Below are 17,345 nucleotides of genomic sequence, written 5' to 3'. Positions count from 1 at the left end.
AAGATAATGCAACATTACAAATGGCTACCCCTTGAGGTTTAAGAGGGTTGTAGATTTGTTGGAATTTGGTACAAATGCAGATTAAGCTTAAAGGTGATGCATGTAGTTTCTGCGACATTAGTGGCACCCCCTTTCGTGTATCGCGCCTCCCCCAACTCAAACATCACAAATACATCTCTAACGGGTGCTTGTGAAGGCATGTCTCAACAGGTTAAAGCAGGCAACTTTCAATAAACGGTCCAAAATATTAGGAATACTTTTAGCTGCGTTGCTATGTGTCATGATAAAGCAATTGAGTAGACTAACACACGTGGTTGATGGGTGGGGGTGTGGTTTGAGGAGGCGTGGTTAAGGGGTGGGGGCGTGGTTGGGGGGGTGAATGCATCAAAAAATACTTGACAAATGCATTCACAACCTTGCAACTATGTTATTGTACTTTAATACATAAAGTAATACTTCCTTTCCATTCAACGTTTGGCCTGCAACAACAGAATAATATATATATATATATAAATAGTTTAGCTTTTAACACCTTTTACATGACATTATTTCTTTTCATGGCCATAGGTTAAAATAAAATAAAAAATCTACTACACTATTTCAGTAAAAAACAATTTCAATCCTCCTGATGTTCTCTTGTTTTCCTAATGTGGGCTTCTAGGTCGCTAGCACCTTTATTTGACACTGATACGTACGTGCCAACTTTGCAGTTCATGCATTCTGCTTTACACAGATCCCGACCGAAACGAAAACACAGGAATTTTCTCTGTAAATCATCTTTGAATTTACATTTGGCCTTTTTTTTTTTTTTATGCTGTTAGCTACTTACATCTTATCTCGCACTTGACTGTAAACTGAAGCGTCGAGTCACGCTGCTGAAATTCTGTGAACATAAAGTCCGGCTACTTTGATTTGATTGGTCATTTCAAATATTCTGACATTGAAGAGCAGTGACAGACCAATGAGGCTGAGATAAACACATACACACATACACAGGCCTCTGTTTTCTGACGTGCTCTCTGCCTGAAAACCGGACATTTTCATGAATTTATATATATCATTTTGAGACTTATACTATTTATACTATATATACTATTTTGAGACTTGTCTACATTGAATAAGTCAAAGTAAACAAGTAATATTTGTCTTTCTGATTGAATGCATGATGATGCTATAGGATTGAAGTGTCCACTGTAGAGCATTGCAACTCAATGTCTTCACTTTGACATGTCATGACCAAGGATGACTAGTTGAACTTGAAAGAGACAGATCTGAGCGGTCTGCTCTCAATGTTTAGATCAGTGGTGTCCAATCCTCCTCCAGGAGGGCTACTTTTGGGAGTTTAGCTCCAACCCCAATTAAACACAACTGAACCAATTAATCAAGGTCTTACTAGGCATACAATAAACTTCCAGGCAGGTGTGTTGAGGCAAGTTGAGGGTAGTAGAGGGTGCTTCAGGGGCTCATTGTTTACACTTTGGGGGAGATAAACCCATGAATGGCATACTAATAGTAGTCAATGAACAGTAAACTGGGTTAAGAGAATGCATTTTGACATACTTCACCTTTAACGGCAGATGTGATGTTTGCAAATGAGGAACAGCTTTATGAGAGGCTTTTGTAATCAACAGCATTTCTGCTTATATTTCAGTTGACATGACATTCACAGTGAAAAGCTCCTGACAAGAGCATCCTGCTGGGGAAAATTATCATCTCTTATGCAGAATGCAAGCGTCAATGTAATATTTTTGTTTTTGTTGCCTCCAGGCTTGACAAAAACCATCAACAACTGCAGATTCCACAGGATTTTTATTGAAAAAGAAACACTTTGTGTTTCTCAACACTATGAGCAGCACAACAGGTTTGCCCCCCAAAGACATTTTAAATACATGACTTTATGATGGACTTTATGCAGGATTGTAAACAGTGGTTAAAAATAAGGCATGGCTTCCTGGCTTGTTCATCCTCTGCATAGTGATTTGTGTGTTTCTATCTCTGGTAATGCAGAAGCTCAATTACCTGCTGAGTCTTGGCGGGTATCCACATGCTCTTTTTGGACAATACTCTTCACTGTGATTGATGTCTCATGAGCCCGAAGCTCTGATTACCCTTGGACTGGTCAGTTTGCTGGTATTTAAGGAAACATTAGGACAGTCTTTCTACCCTTACACATCGGTTATCTCTGTCTCCTTCTTAATAACTTTGGCATTGATGGCAACAGGTTTTTTTCTGCACTGGATGTTTAAACTGTTTCACTTAACAGAATTGTTCACCTCCAAAAGCCCAATAACACTAGTCAATATGATGATGTTGTGATTATTGATGCATTGGAATTATCGTAAATATTAGTTTCCTGGTTAAAAAAATTGTACACAAAAGCCCTCTTAAATCAAAATTTGAATGCGATGAGCTCATAATCCCGACTTCAGAAGTGGGAAGTAGGACAGTTACGATAGCATGTGAAGCCAGCATATGATATGGCAAGATTGAACAACATACAGTGCTAGAGTGAAGATAAATAATGAACAATGACTTAAAAAACTTGCTTTTATGGTGATTTTATGGATCTAGGCAGTATAAAATCACCATCCATGTTTTGAACATTATGGAAAACAGAAGATTTTAATGGAACAGTTCACCCAAAATTGAAAATGTCAATATTTACCCATTCAAGTCAATGGGGTCCAAACAACATTGTGTGTGTGTAAATATATAAGTTGAGATGCCAATCACTTTGATCAGCCAATCAGTGTTTTCAGGATATCATTTTATGGACAACAAATATCAAAATATCTTCTTTTGTATTCTTCTTTTAGGTCACTTTTTGTGTTTTTGAGTTTACTAAAATAGGTTTGTTAAAAAAAAAATACAAATGACATTGTATTAGTGTTGAAATTGTTTTCGTCTTTCATTTTCATGGTTATGCAGTAATAATGCCACTGATTAAGTATTTAAACAACTACTGAACCAGACTGACTTGTTCATTTCAGTAGCAGAATTGGAATCAAAGCGCTTTAAGTCTTAGTTCCTAAAGACAAGTGACAAGCCTTTTGCTAATTTGCCTTAGGGAAAGTAACCGTCAAGGCTTATGGATCTAGTTCTTGAGATGTATCCGAAGGCAATACTCGACTCGACCTTGTTGAAAACCCAGAGCAACCACTGCGATGTGACTCACAGTTTATTTGAACTGGCTTATGGGATCTGTCAAGACACCTGTATCACACACTGTATGACTAACATGTCTAGTGATTACATCAATGTGAAATATGCATTTGAAGAGCACAAAGTCACTGACAGGATTCAACTGTGGGAAGCAGAGGAAGGAGAGGTACTGTACTGTATGTGACCTGAAAGATTTCTGGATGTAAGAAACGTGTGCTAGAAAATGCATGGACTCTGAACTGCATCCTTGTAGCTCTATAGCCTGTTTTAGTTTAGTTATTCACTAAAGAGGAAACAAGATTTAGATTTTTGTTGTTAAAATTGAACTTTAACACTCAACTGAAGACTGACCTGTACTTTCGTTGGCATCTAGACTGCCAGCCAGCTGCTCCAGCAATCGCGCCCGCGCCGCGTTTCTCTTGTGCTTCTTGCCTTCATAGTGTTGCTGTGCCATCAGTGGGTTGTTGAACCAGGCGCCACACAAGCAGCAGTACTTGCCCGCCTCTCCGTGATTGGTCAGCGGCTGCCACGTTGGAGGGGGTGTGTCTGTGGTCTGAGGGGTGGGCGGGGCCGACTCTGCACAGAACAGAATAAACTTCCATCAATATAGCATCTATGAGCCAATTCAATATCAAAACAAACAATAAAGATACTTTTGAGTGCAGCTGAAACTACCCTGCTGGCAAACACACCGATGGCTCCAAGCCTGATCTATGCAGGTCAAGAGAGGGTCAGCACATGTGGAGATGAAAATTCACCCCTGAGTTAGGTTACCTTCCTCCATCTTATGAGGAAAAAGCAAGCAAATGGATTGATCTTCCAGGTGACACTCTCAAAGAAACCATGGGGATTGTTACCATGGTTACCAACCCCAAATAGACACAGGACATGACACTGCCGCAGGTTAGAATGAGCTAAACACACTATGATTGTTTACTGCACTTTCAGAGGCCCATTGAAGTAAAATTGTAACAGCTTTTTAAATCAATGAAGTAATGCTTAAGAGCTTTTAGGTTAAAAGTAACAGAAGTTTGCATTCTGTAAATTAGCATAGCAACAATGCACTGAATCTACAAGCATACACACAACATGATACCATCTATCTATTTATGAAGAATATTGCCACATTTTGATCAAAACAGATGGCAATGGTGTCATGTTGTGTGTGTATATAAAATACACACACACACACACATATATATAACACACACATTAAATCTCATATTGGACACTGGTTGCTAGGAAGTTGTACATTTAATTTAGTTGATTTGTCATACTGTAGCAACCAAGAACACATACAGTAATACACCTCTCTGTTATCACCACCCACTTCTCACTTGGATGAGCATGATGATTTGTATCACTGAGCATGGATCACTTAAAACCAGCTTTCAGTCTGACAAAACATGCATACAGACATTAGGGTTGGGTCAGGATGCCTGAGTATAGGTTTGTTCGACATCGGCTGCGGCTGGATGTAACCGTTCGGCGAGAGTAGCCACGTGCAGGCGGGGAGGAGCTGCAAACGAAGACGTGAAGTCGGACACTTTCTGGTTCCCGTAGTGACCGCTCACGTGGTGTTTAGTGAAAGTGAAATAAATGCAATATTTGCCAAATAATACACAGATGTTTCTGAGACATTTTCATTCAATACATGTACTGCTTCATACAGCGTCTGTTTGAACAAGAATAAAGTTCAACATAAGCTACTTTCAATGAAGTGGAGTCTATGTTTTTTAATCAGTTTTAATTTGACAAACATGACACAATATAACACTGCAACTACATGAAAAAAGTGTTTGCTGTTATAAAAAACTGATTTGTGAGCTTTAGAGGAACTAAAGGTGGTCGAATAAACACGAAACACACGTGATCGTTGTCATGCGGTGAATCCGGCCAATCGTGGAACAGCTGTGTCGTCATCAGAGCTCCTGCAGCCCAGTGCAGCCGCTCTTGAGAAGCTGCGCTGGCTGAGTTCTCTGGCTACTCTCGAATCGCTCTCGCGGTACTTTGATGGCACACGTCACAGTCACGTGGCGTCGGCGCTGTATCAAGTCGGACAAAATTTCTAACCGGCATGCACTGCCTCAAGTCAGCCGCCGATCGGTCTGCGCAGAGCTGCATGAAGTCGAACAAGCCTAAAGTCACAATTTGGTTTTGTTTCATGTTCTTGTTTCATGTCTGTCATGTGATCCCGTTTAAGTCATGTGATCCTGCCATGTGTTCTGTGTTGTCATGTTGTCATTGGTTCATTGTTTCATTGTTCACAGGTGTCCCTTGTCTAGTCATTAGTCTTGTGTGTATTTAAGCCCGCGTGCTTGCTGTGTGTCCTTGTCAAGTTTTGACAAATACTGTTAGTAAGCGTTCTGGTCATGTCTATGTTTTGAGTTAATGCTACGTCATGCCTTTGTTTTATGTTTGATCATGCTTTGTAAATAAACTGCACTTGGGTTCTCTACAAACTTGCCTTCAGTGGACATCCTTACAGAGTCGAATGGTGAATTTAGTGTACATGTAGTATTTTTTTTAACAATGAATTTAGAGACTTCTCAAGCAGGTTTTTTTTAGCATGCTGACAGTGTGCTACTGTTGATCTGTCAGCAAGTTAAAATCCTCTCCGAGAAGTTGCGACTCTAAATTAATCCGCTTTATCCGATACAGTCATCAAAGCACTGCTTTCGTGACAAATTCACAGCATTCAACAATACATTTCTAAATAATTATGAGGGTTTTAAAGAAGGTGTTTCAAGTTAAAAATAGTTAATCTATCTCAAGACCCATGCGTTTTGTTTCAATCTCTTGTGCTCCTTTCAAAAGCAAAAAATAATGTGGTGTAAACATCCTTTCGGCATCTGATCAGGGTCTGTTGGACATCTTAAAACTCTGCATTTATGGTTATAGTGATTTTCATTGTGATGTTCCTGGATCATGATCCAGGAACAACATTCCTGACTAAAAATGTTGTCTTATCTCTACTCCTAAACCTAACCCTTAAGTTATCCCTAAAGTCAGAGGGAAATGATAGTTGAATAACATGTGTAGAAGCACCTAACCCTGGTTGTAAGCCTAAACTTGATAGAAACTGTAAACTCGACTTAGTTTTTTTTGTTTTATTTTCTTGTTGTAGTAGTTTAGTGGGGATGGGACTGTAAATTGTGGGTTTTGTTTTGTTTATTTCTTTAATTTAGCCCCGCTCAGGTTCCTACTCCCTGGGCACGGTATTTGATCTCTCTCTTTTGTGAACGTTGGTGCTACAGTATAAATAAATATATGCATTTTCATGATTCAAACCCTATTTTTGTCCTCATGTCCTTTTGCACCAGTACCTTAAAACACGTTAACCAGGTTAACTAATCCGGGATTTATCTATATTATTTTATGTTGTGTTCCCTCATGCCCTTAGCCATTTTAGGGACGTAACAATATAAAATAAGTTTGCATATCCCTAACACACACATCTATGTATTTATTCCTACAGAGCATGGCATGGTGTGCAGAGGCAGATGTTGTAGTTGAACCCCAAAGCAAAGATGGTTTTACAGCTGGAGTGACAAGAAGAGCAGAAAGAGACGAGGGGCGGACAGGTAAAAATCTCAAGGGCAACTCAATCACATCCGCTTCGACTGTCAGCACCGATCCTCGTCTGATGAGTTTTCCCAAGCGAGCAGCACTCTGGATTTTCATGAAGGTTACTTTTGACTCTAATCTTTCCTGAACCCCACGTTCTACCACAGGAAAAGTCCTTTCATATTGGTTCACTAATACTTTATAAAGCTGTCTACTGTGTGATCTCCATCTGAGATTCATCTTTGTCACAAAAGACTAAAAAAACGAGTCAAAAGGGAGAGAATAACCCACAGAACTCTGACTTCAGTGAACTGTGATGATTCTCCCTCTCACCATTGAGAGTATGTTATAATATCTACTGTATGGATAACCAGACACATTAGTGGAATTATTCTAAAGGGCTGTAAGAAACTCTACCCTGCATAATTGAAATCATTCACCCCTTATGACAGGAAATTAAATTCAATAGTCATTGACAGGCTAAAGATAGAAACACATGCCACATATTTGTCCTGATACCTGAAGTAGACATTTGTGATGTGGTTAAGATCACTTTAAAGTGAACGTAATCAAATATGGGCAGAGAGACTAAAAACATGTTAAAACAAATTTGTCTCACACAGAAAACAGCAGCAATTTTAGCCCAAGTTTAGTGTTTATTACCGCCCACACTGATGACTTTCCAAACTGGCAAATATCCAGTGACAAAAGCTCAAGTGATTGAAAGTGTCCATTGCGAATCAATTGTTTTTAACAGTGCAAATTCCAATTAAGAGGTGGATCTGTTCAAGGCACAATGCTGATGGAAATGTGTGCATCAATTCAAAGTCTCTCTCTCTCTCTCTCTCTCTCTCTCTCTCTCTCTCTCTCTCTCTCTCTATGTGTGTATATATATATATAAAAAAATAATAAAGATGGATAGATAGATAAATATATACTTTAGATAGATAGATAGATAGATAGATAGATAGATAGATAGATAGATAGATAGATAGATAGATAGATAGATAGATAGATAGATAGATAGATAGATAGATAAATTAGTTGATATACGCACACTTGTGATCAGTTGAATGTTGTGATATTGCTTGGCAACCATAAGCAATCTACCTTTATGCCATGTTTACACCGGGTAGGTGGGGTAGGTCAGTGGTAGAGTGGGCTGAAGGTTAGTTAGGTAGGTATGTGCATGGATCATTGGGCTGATATAGCTGCATCAGTGGACTGGCTTGCTCTTTCTTTTTATTTATCATTTAAGCTCAATATTATTTTCAAGTTAGCCTATACATGACATTGACCCTGAGTCACACATTTTCACTGCTGCTTCTGGCTCACAGTGCTGAGGAATGCAGCATAGATAGAAGCTTTTGAAAGGGAACGTCTCAGGTTACTTGACTGTAACCCTGTTCCCTGAAAAAGCAGGAACGAGATGCTGCACTACAGTATATTGCCACACTGAGGATGTGTTCATACGTCTCTTCAGACAAAGTTATAACTGAAGGCACACCTGTTGCACATCTATTTATAGCCTCTGACAAGGGTGTATTCCAATTACGTCATTTTCAGAGGTTATCTAAGGCCAAGTTCATTGGCGTGTTTGCACACACGCTTCACAACCGGACACACACAATGGTGTTCCCATAGCGCTGAGCAACGAAGAATTTTGTTCTCACTTTTTCAGGGAACAGGGTTACAGTCAAGTAACTCAAAACATTTTAGACTATTTCAGCCCTATGCAAGGATTTTTTACTAGTGGCAATGGCAATGACAATTTAATTTGTATATCACTATTTACTACAACCAGATTTAACCAATGTGCTTTAAAACAAAATTACTAAAAAACACCAATAACACAAAGATAAAAATACAAAGCAGTTAATATTATTAATTGCATTATAAACATGTGGCAAACATAAGACAAGGACAAGTGTGCTTCAACCAGAATTAAAAGCCTTATTGAACAGAGAGGTTTTTAACTTAGACTTAGAAATAGACACAGAAAAAGACATTCTAATAGAAATGGGCAAATCATGAATAAAAGCATGAATCACTTTCTCAGGGTTTTTAAAAGAAAGAAATAACTTAACTTTAGACAGAAGTCATGGTAACACTTTATTTTGATGGTCCCTTTTGAACATTCTGTTGACTATAAGCAACTTTGCAACTATATGTCAACTAACTCTCAGTAGATTATTAGTAGAATGTCTGCTTAATATCTGATAACTCTTTATTGTTATGGTCCCCCAACAGACATTCTGCTTACTATAAGTAACTTTGCAAGTATATGTCAATTTATTCAAACCCTAACCCTACCAATCTACTAACACTCTAATGAGAGTTAGTAGACATGTAGGTGCAACGTTACTTATAGTCAACAAAATGTGTTAAAGGGACCATCAAAATAAAGTGAAACTTTTATTTTTATTTTTTTATTTTTAATAGACATGTTTTAAAAGCATTGCTTTTTTTTGCAAACATTTTTGTTTATTTTTCAGAGAAAATACTAAAATGACCAAGACAAATACTGAATATCTTCAAAACTCTGTAAAACACACTACAGTTTGGGGGCATTTATAAACAATATAGGCATTAACATTAACTGTTTTTTAACATTGATAATACTAAGAAATGTTAAGCACCAAATCAGCATATTACAATGATATGGGAACTAAAGGAAACAAAACATCCACTTAGTGATTGTTTGCTTACTGCATCCTTATTACAGTTTTGCACATTTAACAGACTCTAGACTTAGCTACTCTACAATACTCAACAGTGCAATATTATGTGGCAAAGGGGGCGTGGTTCAGCGAGGTCTGTGACAGGAGAGACAGAAAGGAGACGAGCGGGTAAGTGGGTCAAGTGCAAATGACAAACACCTGTGTCTCGTTTCAGTAATTGGCGTGAAGAGACCAGATAAAAGCCACCTGGGAGATGTGAAGTGGCAGAGAGGGACTGCCCGAGACTCGTGAACAGATCTGATGGAAAGAGTTGGACCGTTTACAAAGCTCTGAAGAGCGCTGGAGGAAAGAGTTAAAGACTGAGTTATGAGAAGCGCCCGCAGCGTGGATTTATGTTATTGTGTGATCTACTGTTACTGAAATAAATTCACGAGTCTCAGACAAGCCGACCCCGTCTTCTTCCTTCACCTTTCATCTGAATCATACTACAGTGGTGCCGAAACCCGGGAAGGAAGAAGCAGATGTAATCTCCGTCAGGGACACCACTTGCAGATGTCATCTCATCCCTCACGGTCCTCCATCAGGAACAGCACCAGGCCTTACTGGACATGAGGACCGACCAGGAACGTCAGTTCCAGGCCATTGTCCAGGCCCAACAGGAGGACCGCGAGAGGAGGCCTCGGCGCGCCAGACCACTCCCACCCACCTGCCGTTGAATAAGATGGGGGCTCAGGACGACCCTGAGGTCTTCTTAGACCTCTTCAAGAAGACTGCAGAGGCAGGTGGGTGGCCACAGGACCAATGGCCGGTGCGCCTCATCCCCCTTCTGTCTGGTGAGGCCTGTCCGGAACCTCCTGGTCTTCGACGACCTGAAACGGGCCATCTTACAGCGGGTCAGTCGGAGCCCAGAGCAACATCGCCAGCGGTTCCATTCCCTGGGTCTGGGTGAAAGTGGCCGACCCTTTGTGATGGCCCAACAGCTCTGGGACTCCTGCCGCAAATGGCTCTTGGCTGAGGGAAGCGACGTCGAGGGAATCATCGACCGAGTGGTACTGGATCAATTCATAACTCACCTGCCCAGGAAGACCGCAGAGTGGGTCCAGTGCCACCGCCCGACGTCGCTGGACTGATATGGTAGGATCATATGGTGGCGTGCCCCGGGGTCGCTGAACCCCTCCCAGCAGTCTCTCTCTCTCCTTGTTTTTTTTCTCCCTCAACCCCTACACTGTAAAAAATTTGCTGTAGTTTTGCAGCTGTTTGCCAGTAACTTACTGTAGATTTAAATTTATGTTATTTACTGGCAACAGTTTGTTCAAAGTTAAATGAACATTAAACATTAACAAGTCTTTGTCTTTAAAGAATAAAATTATAAAATAACAATCTAATGCAAAGCATTAGAGCATTAGGGTGACACCTGGAGGGGCGTGATTGGGAGGAACGGCCCCCCTGATCTGAACCCGAGTGGTGTTCTGTTATTGGACTTCTGTGCTAGTTACAGCTTGTCCATAACGAACACCATGTTCAAGCATAAGGGTGTCCATCAGTGCACATGGCACCAGGACACCCTAGGCCGGAGGTCGATGATCGACTTTGTGGTCGTTTCATCCGACCTCCGGCCGTATGTCTTGGACACTCGGGCGAAGAGAGGGGCGGAGCTGTCAACTGATCACCACCTGGTGGTGAGTTGGATCCGATGGCGGGGGAGGAAGCTGGACAGACTCGGCAGACCCAAACGTACTGTGAGGGTCTGTTGGGAACGTTTGGCCGAATCTCCTGTCAGAGAGATCTTCAACTCCCACCTCCGGCAGAGCTTCGACCAGATCCCGAGGGAGTCTGGAGATATTGAGTCCGAGTGGACCATGTTCTCCACCTCCATTGTCAACGCGGCCACTCGGAGCTGTGGCCGTAAGGTCTCCGGTGCCTGTCGAGGCGGCAATCCCCGAACCCGGTGGTGGACACCGGAAGTAAGGGATGCCGTCAAGCTGAAGAAGGAGTCCTATCGGGCCTGGCTGGCTTGTGGGACTCCTGAGGCAGCTGATGGGTACCGACGGGCCAAGCGGACTGCAGCCCGGGTGGTTGTGGAGGCAAAAACTCGGGCCTGGGAGGAGTTCGGTGAGGCCATGGAGAAGGACTATCGGTCGGCCTCGAAGAGATTCTGGCAAACCGTCCGGCGCCTCAGGAGGGGGAAGCAGTGCCCTACCAACGCTGTTTACAGTGGAGGTGGGCAGCTGTTGACCTCGACTGGGGATATCACCGGACGGTGGAAGGAATACTTCGAGGATCTCCTCAATCCCGCCGTCACGTCTTCCATTGAGGAAGCAGAGGCTGAGGGCTCGGAGGCGGACTCATCCATCACCCAAGCTGAAGTCACCGAGGTAGTCAAGAAACTCCTCGGTGGCAAGGCACCGGGGGTGGATGAGATCCGCCCTGAGTACCTCAAGTCTCTGGATGTTGTGGGGCTGTCTTGGCTGACACGCCTCTGCAGCATCGCGTGGCGGTTGGGGACAGTACCTTTGGACTGGCAGACCGGGGTGGTGGTCCCTCTTTTCAAGAAGGGGGATCGGAGGGTGTGCTCCAACTATAGGGGGATCACACTTCTCAGCCTCCCTGGGAAAGTCTATGCCAGGGCACTGGAGAGGAGAATCCGGCCGATAGTAGAACCTCGGATTCAGGAGGAACAGTGTGGTTTTCGTCCCGGTCGTGGAACACTGGACCAGCTCTATACCCTCTACAGGGTGCTGGAGGGCTCATGGGAGTTTGCCCAACCAATCTACATGTGCTTTGTGGATTTGGAGAAGGCATTCGACTGTGTCCCTCGCGGCGGCCTGTGGAGGGTGCTCCGGGAGTATGGGGTCCGGGGCCCTTTGCTAAGGGCTATCCGGTCCCTGTACGACCGGAGCAGGAGCTTGGTTCGTATTGCCAGCAGTAAGTCAGACTTGTTCCCGGTGCGTGTTGGACTCCGGCAGGGCTGCCCTTTGTCGCCGGTTCTGTTCATAATTTTTATGGACAGAATTTCTAGGCGCAGCCAGGGGCCGGAGGGGGTCGGGTTTGGGGACCACACGATTTCATCTCTGCTCTTTGCGGATGATGTTGTCGTGTTGGCCTCATCAGACCAGGACCTCCAGCATGCACTGGGACGGTTTGCAGCCGAGTGTGAAGCGGCTGGGATGAAAATCAGCACCTCCAAGTCCGAGGCCATGGTTCTCAGTCGGAAAAGGGTGGCTTGCTCGCTTCAGGTTGGTGGAGAGCTCCTGCCTCATGTGGAGGAGTTCAAGTATCTTGGGGTCTTGTTCACGAGTGAGGGAAGGATGGAACGGGAGATTGACAGGCGGATCGGTGCAGCTTCTGCAGTAATGCGGTCCCTGTACCGGTCTGTCGTGGTAAAGAAGGAGCTGAGCCGCAAGGCGAAGCTCTCGATTTACCAGTCAATCTACGTTCCTACTCTCACCTATGGTCATGAGCTGTGGGTCATGACCGAAAGGACAAGATCCCGGATACAAGCGGCCGAAATGAGCTTTCTCCGCAGGGTGGCTGGGCGATCCCTTAGAGATAGGGTGAGAAGCTCGGTCACTCGGGAGGAGCTCAGAGTAGAGCCGCTGCTCCTCCACATCGAGAGGGGTCAGTTGAGGTGGCTCGGGCATCTTTTCCGGATGCCTCCTGGACGCCTTCCCGGGAAGGTGTTCCGGGCATGTCCCACCGGAAGGAGACCCCGGGGAAGACCTAGGACACGCTGGAGAGACTATGTCTCCCGGCTGGCCTGGGAACGCCTCGGTGTCCCCCCGGAAGAGCTGGAGGAAGTGTCTAGGGAGAGGGAAGTCTGGGCATCCCTGCTTAGACTGCTGCCCCCGCGACCCGGCCCCGGATAAGCGGTAGAAGATGGATGGATGGATGGATAATGCAAAGCATTCTGGGAACCAGAAATCTTCATCAACCTTTTTCTGTTTTTTTTCCTTCAGATTTTGGTTCCCAGAATGCTTTGCATGAGGATGTTATTTTAGTTTTATTCTGTAAAGATAAAGACTTGTTAATGTTTAATGTTCATTTAATTTTGAACAAATTGTTGCCAGTAAATAACATCAATTTAAATCTACAGTAAGTTACTGGCAAGTAGCTGCCAGTAATACTGTAATTTCTACAGATTTTTCTAACAGTGTACCTCTTCCCCTTGACCCGTTCCTCTCCCCAGGTCTTGTCCTCCAGGCCTGCCGAGGACGGGGTGGGTCTGGCCTGGACTACGCTGGTGGTCCGCGAGCTCTGCCCGGGGGGAGGCCTTGAGCCACTTCCTACCACTAGAGTGGAGGGTAGGTCTAGGCCAGCCTGTTGGCGTTGCAGGGACCCAGGGCATTTCACTGACAGATGTCCGGTGATGGAGGGGGGGACAATGATCCGGGTCCCGGATGTCCCACAGGCTGCCTCCGGTCAGGCTGGCTGGTACCAAATACCTGTGAGTATTAAGGGGGTACCTATCCAGCTCTGGTGGATTCAGGATGTAACCAAACCTCGATCCATCAGAGCCTGATTCAGCCCGAGATATTGGATATGAGCTGCACGGTTTAGGTACAGTGTGTGCACAGGGTGATGGTGAAATATCCTATAGTGACCGCTGTTATCCATTTTAGGGGACAAAGACATAATGTAGAGGTGGCAGTTAACCAGCACCTCCGACATCCACTAATTCTGGGAACAAATTGGCCTGCTTTTAATGAATTACTGGGGTATTTATGTGCGGATGTCTCTTGTGGAGATAAAAAGCAGGGAAGTGGCGTGGCAGTGCAGCTTGGAGAGGCGGAGCCAGGATCACTGAGATCTGATCCAGGGGAACAGAATGCCACAGAGAGGCTGATCCTCTCGGAGCGTGATGACTTTCCCCTGGAGCAGTCGCAGGATGAGTCATTAAAACATGCGTTTGAACAGGTCCATTCTATTGACGGTCAACCCCTCCAGCATGCTCGTCCGCTCTCCTATCCATATTTTGCTATTTTAAAGCATCTGTTGTATCGAGTGACACAAGACGCTCAGACCAAACAAAATATAACCCAGTTATTAGTACCAAAAACCCCTCTGGAAATGCTTTTCCCAAAAACCCGTCTGGAAATGCTTATAATCCCAAGGCGGGAAACATAGGACAAACAACAACATTAAATCGTCTCATGGCTTGTTTTTTTTGGCCGGGCATTCACAAGAACGTACACAATTGGTGCGCATCTTGAATGAAAGTCAGCTGGTAAATCCGCCGGCCTCCCCAAAAGCGCCTTTGCGCCCGCTTCCGTTAATGCTGGTCCCCTTCGAAAGAATTGGCATGGACCTCATCGGACCATTAGAACGATCCGCACAGAGGCATCACTTTGCATTAGTGATAGTAGACTATGCAATGCGATACCCAGAAGCTGTGGCGCTCCACAACATCTCCGCCAAAAGAGTCGCGGACGCACTGTTTCGCTTGATCTCCCAAGTGGGCATCCCAAAAGAGATCCTCACTGTCACGTACGTAATGCGAACTGTATGAATTATTGGGCATTAAAATCGATTCGAACCAGCGTCTATCACCCACAAACAGATGGCCTGGTGGAACGATTTAATCACACGTTAAAGACCATGATTCGTAAGTTCGTTCACGAAGATGCCAAAAATTGGGATAAGTGGTTGGAACCCCTCTTGTTTGCTGTGCGCGAGGTCCTACAAGCTACACGGGGTGCTAGACGTCCTAAAGAAAATTTGGAAGGAAGGACCTTCGGAAAGTTTAAATGAAATTCAGAATGTCCTGGACCTGAGAACAAAACTCCACACATTGGTGTGGCTCTCAAGCGAGAATTTGTTACAGGCCCAGGACAGACAGACCCGGCTATACAACAGGGGAACCAAACTGAGAGAATTTTCACCGGAAGATAAAGTAATAGAAGAATCCAACATTGATTGGGCCAGCCCGAAAGTACCTAGTACCTAAAACCGATGGCTCTGTTCGTTTCTTTGTGGATTACCACAAAGTTAATGCTGTGCCAGAGTTCGACGCGTATCCAATGCCGTGGATTGACAAATTGCTTGATCGGCTAGGCACCGCTCGCTTTTATTCCACACTGGATTTAACGTTACTGGCAAGATCCCCTTATTGCCTCTATCCAAAAAAAAGACTTTCAAACGCCGTTCCAGCCATGTTTCAACGCCTCATGGACCGAATACTCTCGGCATCATACTGCACATGCCGCTGCCTACCTAGATGACATAGTCATTTATAGTAATGACTGGCAGCGTCATATGGAGCATGTGTGCACTGTCCTGAGAGCGCTGAGACTGGCTGAGCTGACGGCCAACCCAAAGAAGTGTGCGATTGGGCGTGTGGAAGTCAGGTATCTGGGTTTCCACTTGGGTCACGGGCAGGTGTGTCACCAAATTGATAAGACCGCAGTAGTTGCAACTTGCCCGAGACCCAAGACCAAAAAGGAGGTGAGACAGTTCCTGGGGTTTGGGCCTAATTATTCAAACCTCGCCAGCCAGCTGACTGATCTCACTAAAAAGGAAGCACCAGATCTGGTCCAGTGGACGGAGCAGTATCAGGCTTTCACTCAGGTAAAAGCTGCTCTATGTGGTGGGCATAGAGCTTACATTCTCCTGACTTTTCTCTCCCTTTCTTGTTGCAGACTGACGCATTGGACAGGGGACTTGGAGCAGTCCTGTCTCAGGAGATAGAGGGAGAGGAGCGGCCGGTACTGTACATTAGCTGCAAGCTCTCCAAGAGAGAGACTAAGTACAGCACCATTGAAAAGGAGTGTTCAGCCATCAGATGGACATCCTCACCCTCCGATATTATCTCCTGGGATGGGAATTCACCCTCTGTTCGGACCATGCGCCCCTCCAGTGGCTCAATAGCATGAAGGATACTAACGCACGGATCACCCGTTGGTATCTGGCATTATAGCCCTTTAAGTTCCAGGTGGTCCACGGGCGGGGGCGCAGATGGCGGTGGCTGACTTTCTCTCCAGAAATGGAGGATGGCTCCCCAGCCTGAGTTAGGCGGAGGGGGTATGTGGCAAGGAGGGTGTGGTTCAGCAAGGTATGTGACGGGAGAGAGAGAAAGGAGACGAGTGGCGCGTAAGTGGGTCAAGTGCAAATGACAAACACCTGTGTCTCGTTTCAGTAATTAGCGTGAAGAAACCAGATAAAAGCTACCAGGGAGATGTGAAGCGACAGAGAGGGACTGGCTGAGACTCGTGAACAGATCTAATGGAAAGAGTTGGACCGTTTTACAAATCTCTGAAGAGCGCTGGTGTAAAGAGTTAAAGACTGAGTTTTAAGAAGCGCCCACAGCGCGGATTTATGTTATTGTGTGATCTACTGTTACCGAAAGTCACGAGTCTCAGACAAGCCGACCCCGTCTTCTTCCTTCACCTTTCATCTGAATCATACTACATACAATTATATCCGTGCAGTATTCTAGGACGCTCACTGGAGCTTGTGTAAAGCTTCATTACCACTGCACACACAGCTGGGCCGGAGGGCTTAAACAAAGCAGAACTGAACTCTAGGTTGAGTTTCGTGCTCTAGGCTTCAAGCATGATCCAGTCACTATGTTCCTACAGCTCTGAATCATAACTGTCTGAGCACACCTCTGGGTATCTAATCCACTACTGTACAGTGTCTCTACTCTGCCTTTATAAAGAAAAATTATTTTCTGCACGTTTTTATGAAGTAATAAAAAACCACGATTAAATGTCAATTTAGTTTAGCTTATCTTACCTGTGGGTGTGGGCAGACTTGGCGACTCCCCCAGCACCAAGCGCACTCTCTTAGCATGTGTTTTGCCCTGGTAGTGCGACTGAGCCACGATGGCAGATGTGAAGAACATGTTACAGAGCGTACAGCATTTATTTCTGTCCACCTCATTCTCTGCACTGTCCTAAAAAAACACAGAAATACAGGACATATAGAAAATACATAATT

At 44.4% G+C, this 17,345-nt stretch overlaps 1 protein-coding gene across 1 annotated transcript in view; it reads right to left on the bottom strand.

Moving 5' to 3' along the window:
- The window catches only part of LOC308681561 (zinc finger matrin-type protein 4), a gene marked incomplete at its 5' end in the record, with an annotated part of 104,817 nt that overhangs the window by 29,476 nt on the left and 57,996 nt on the right, over positions 1-17,345 (bottom strand). Inside the window, 2 exon segments of the mRNA XM_081350565.1 lie at positions 3,514-3,738; positions 17,142-17,301. Of these exon segments, the coding sequence (XP_081206691.1) occupies positions 3,514-3,738; positions 17,142-17,301 (385 nt within the window).

Source organism: Scardinius erythrophthalmus (assembly GCF_964197995.2).
Source record: "Scardinius erythrophthalmus genome assembly, chromosome: 21".
Classification (NCBI taxonomy): Eukaryota; Metazoa; Chordata; class Actinopteri; order Cypriniformes; family Leuciscidae; genus Scardinius; species Scardinius erythrophthalmus.
This window is presented reverse-complemented; position numbering and strand designations above follow the sequence as displayed.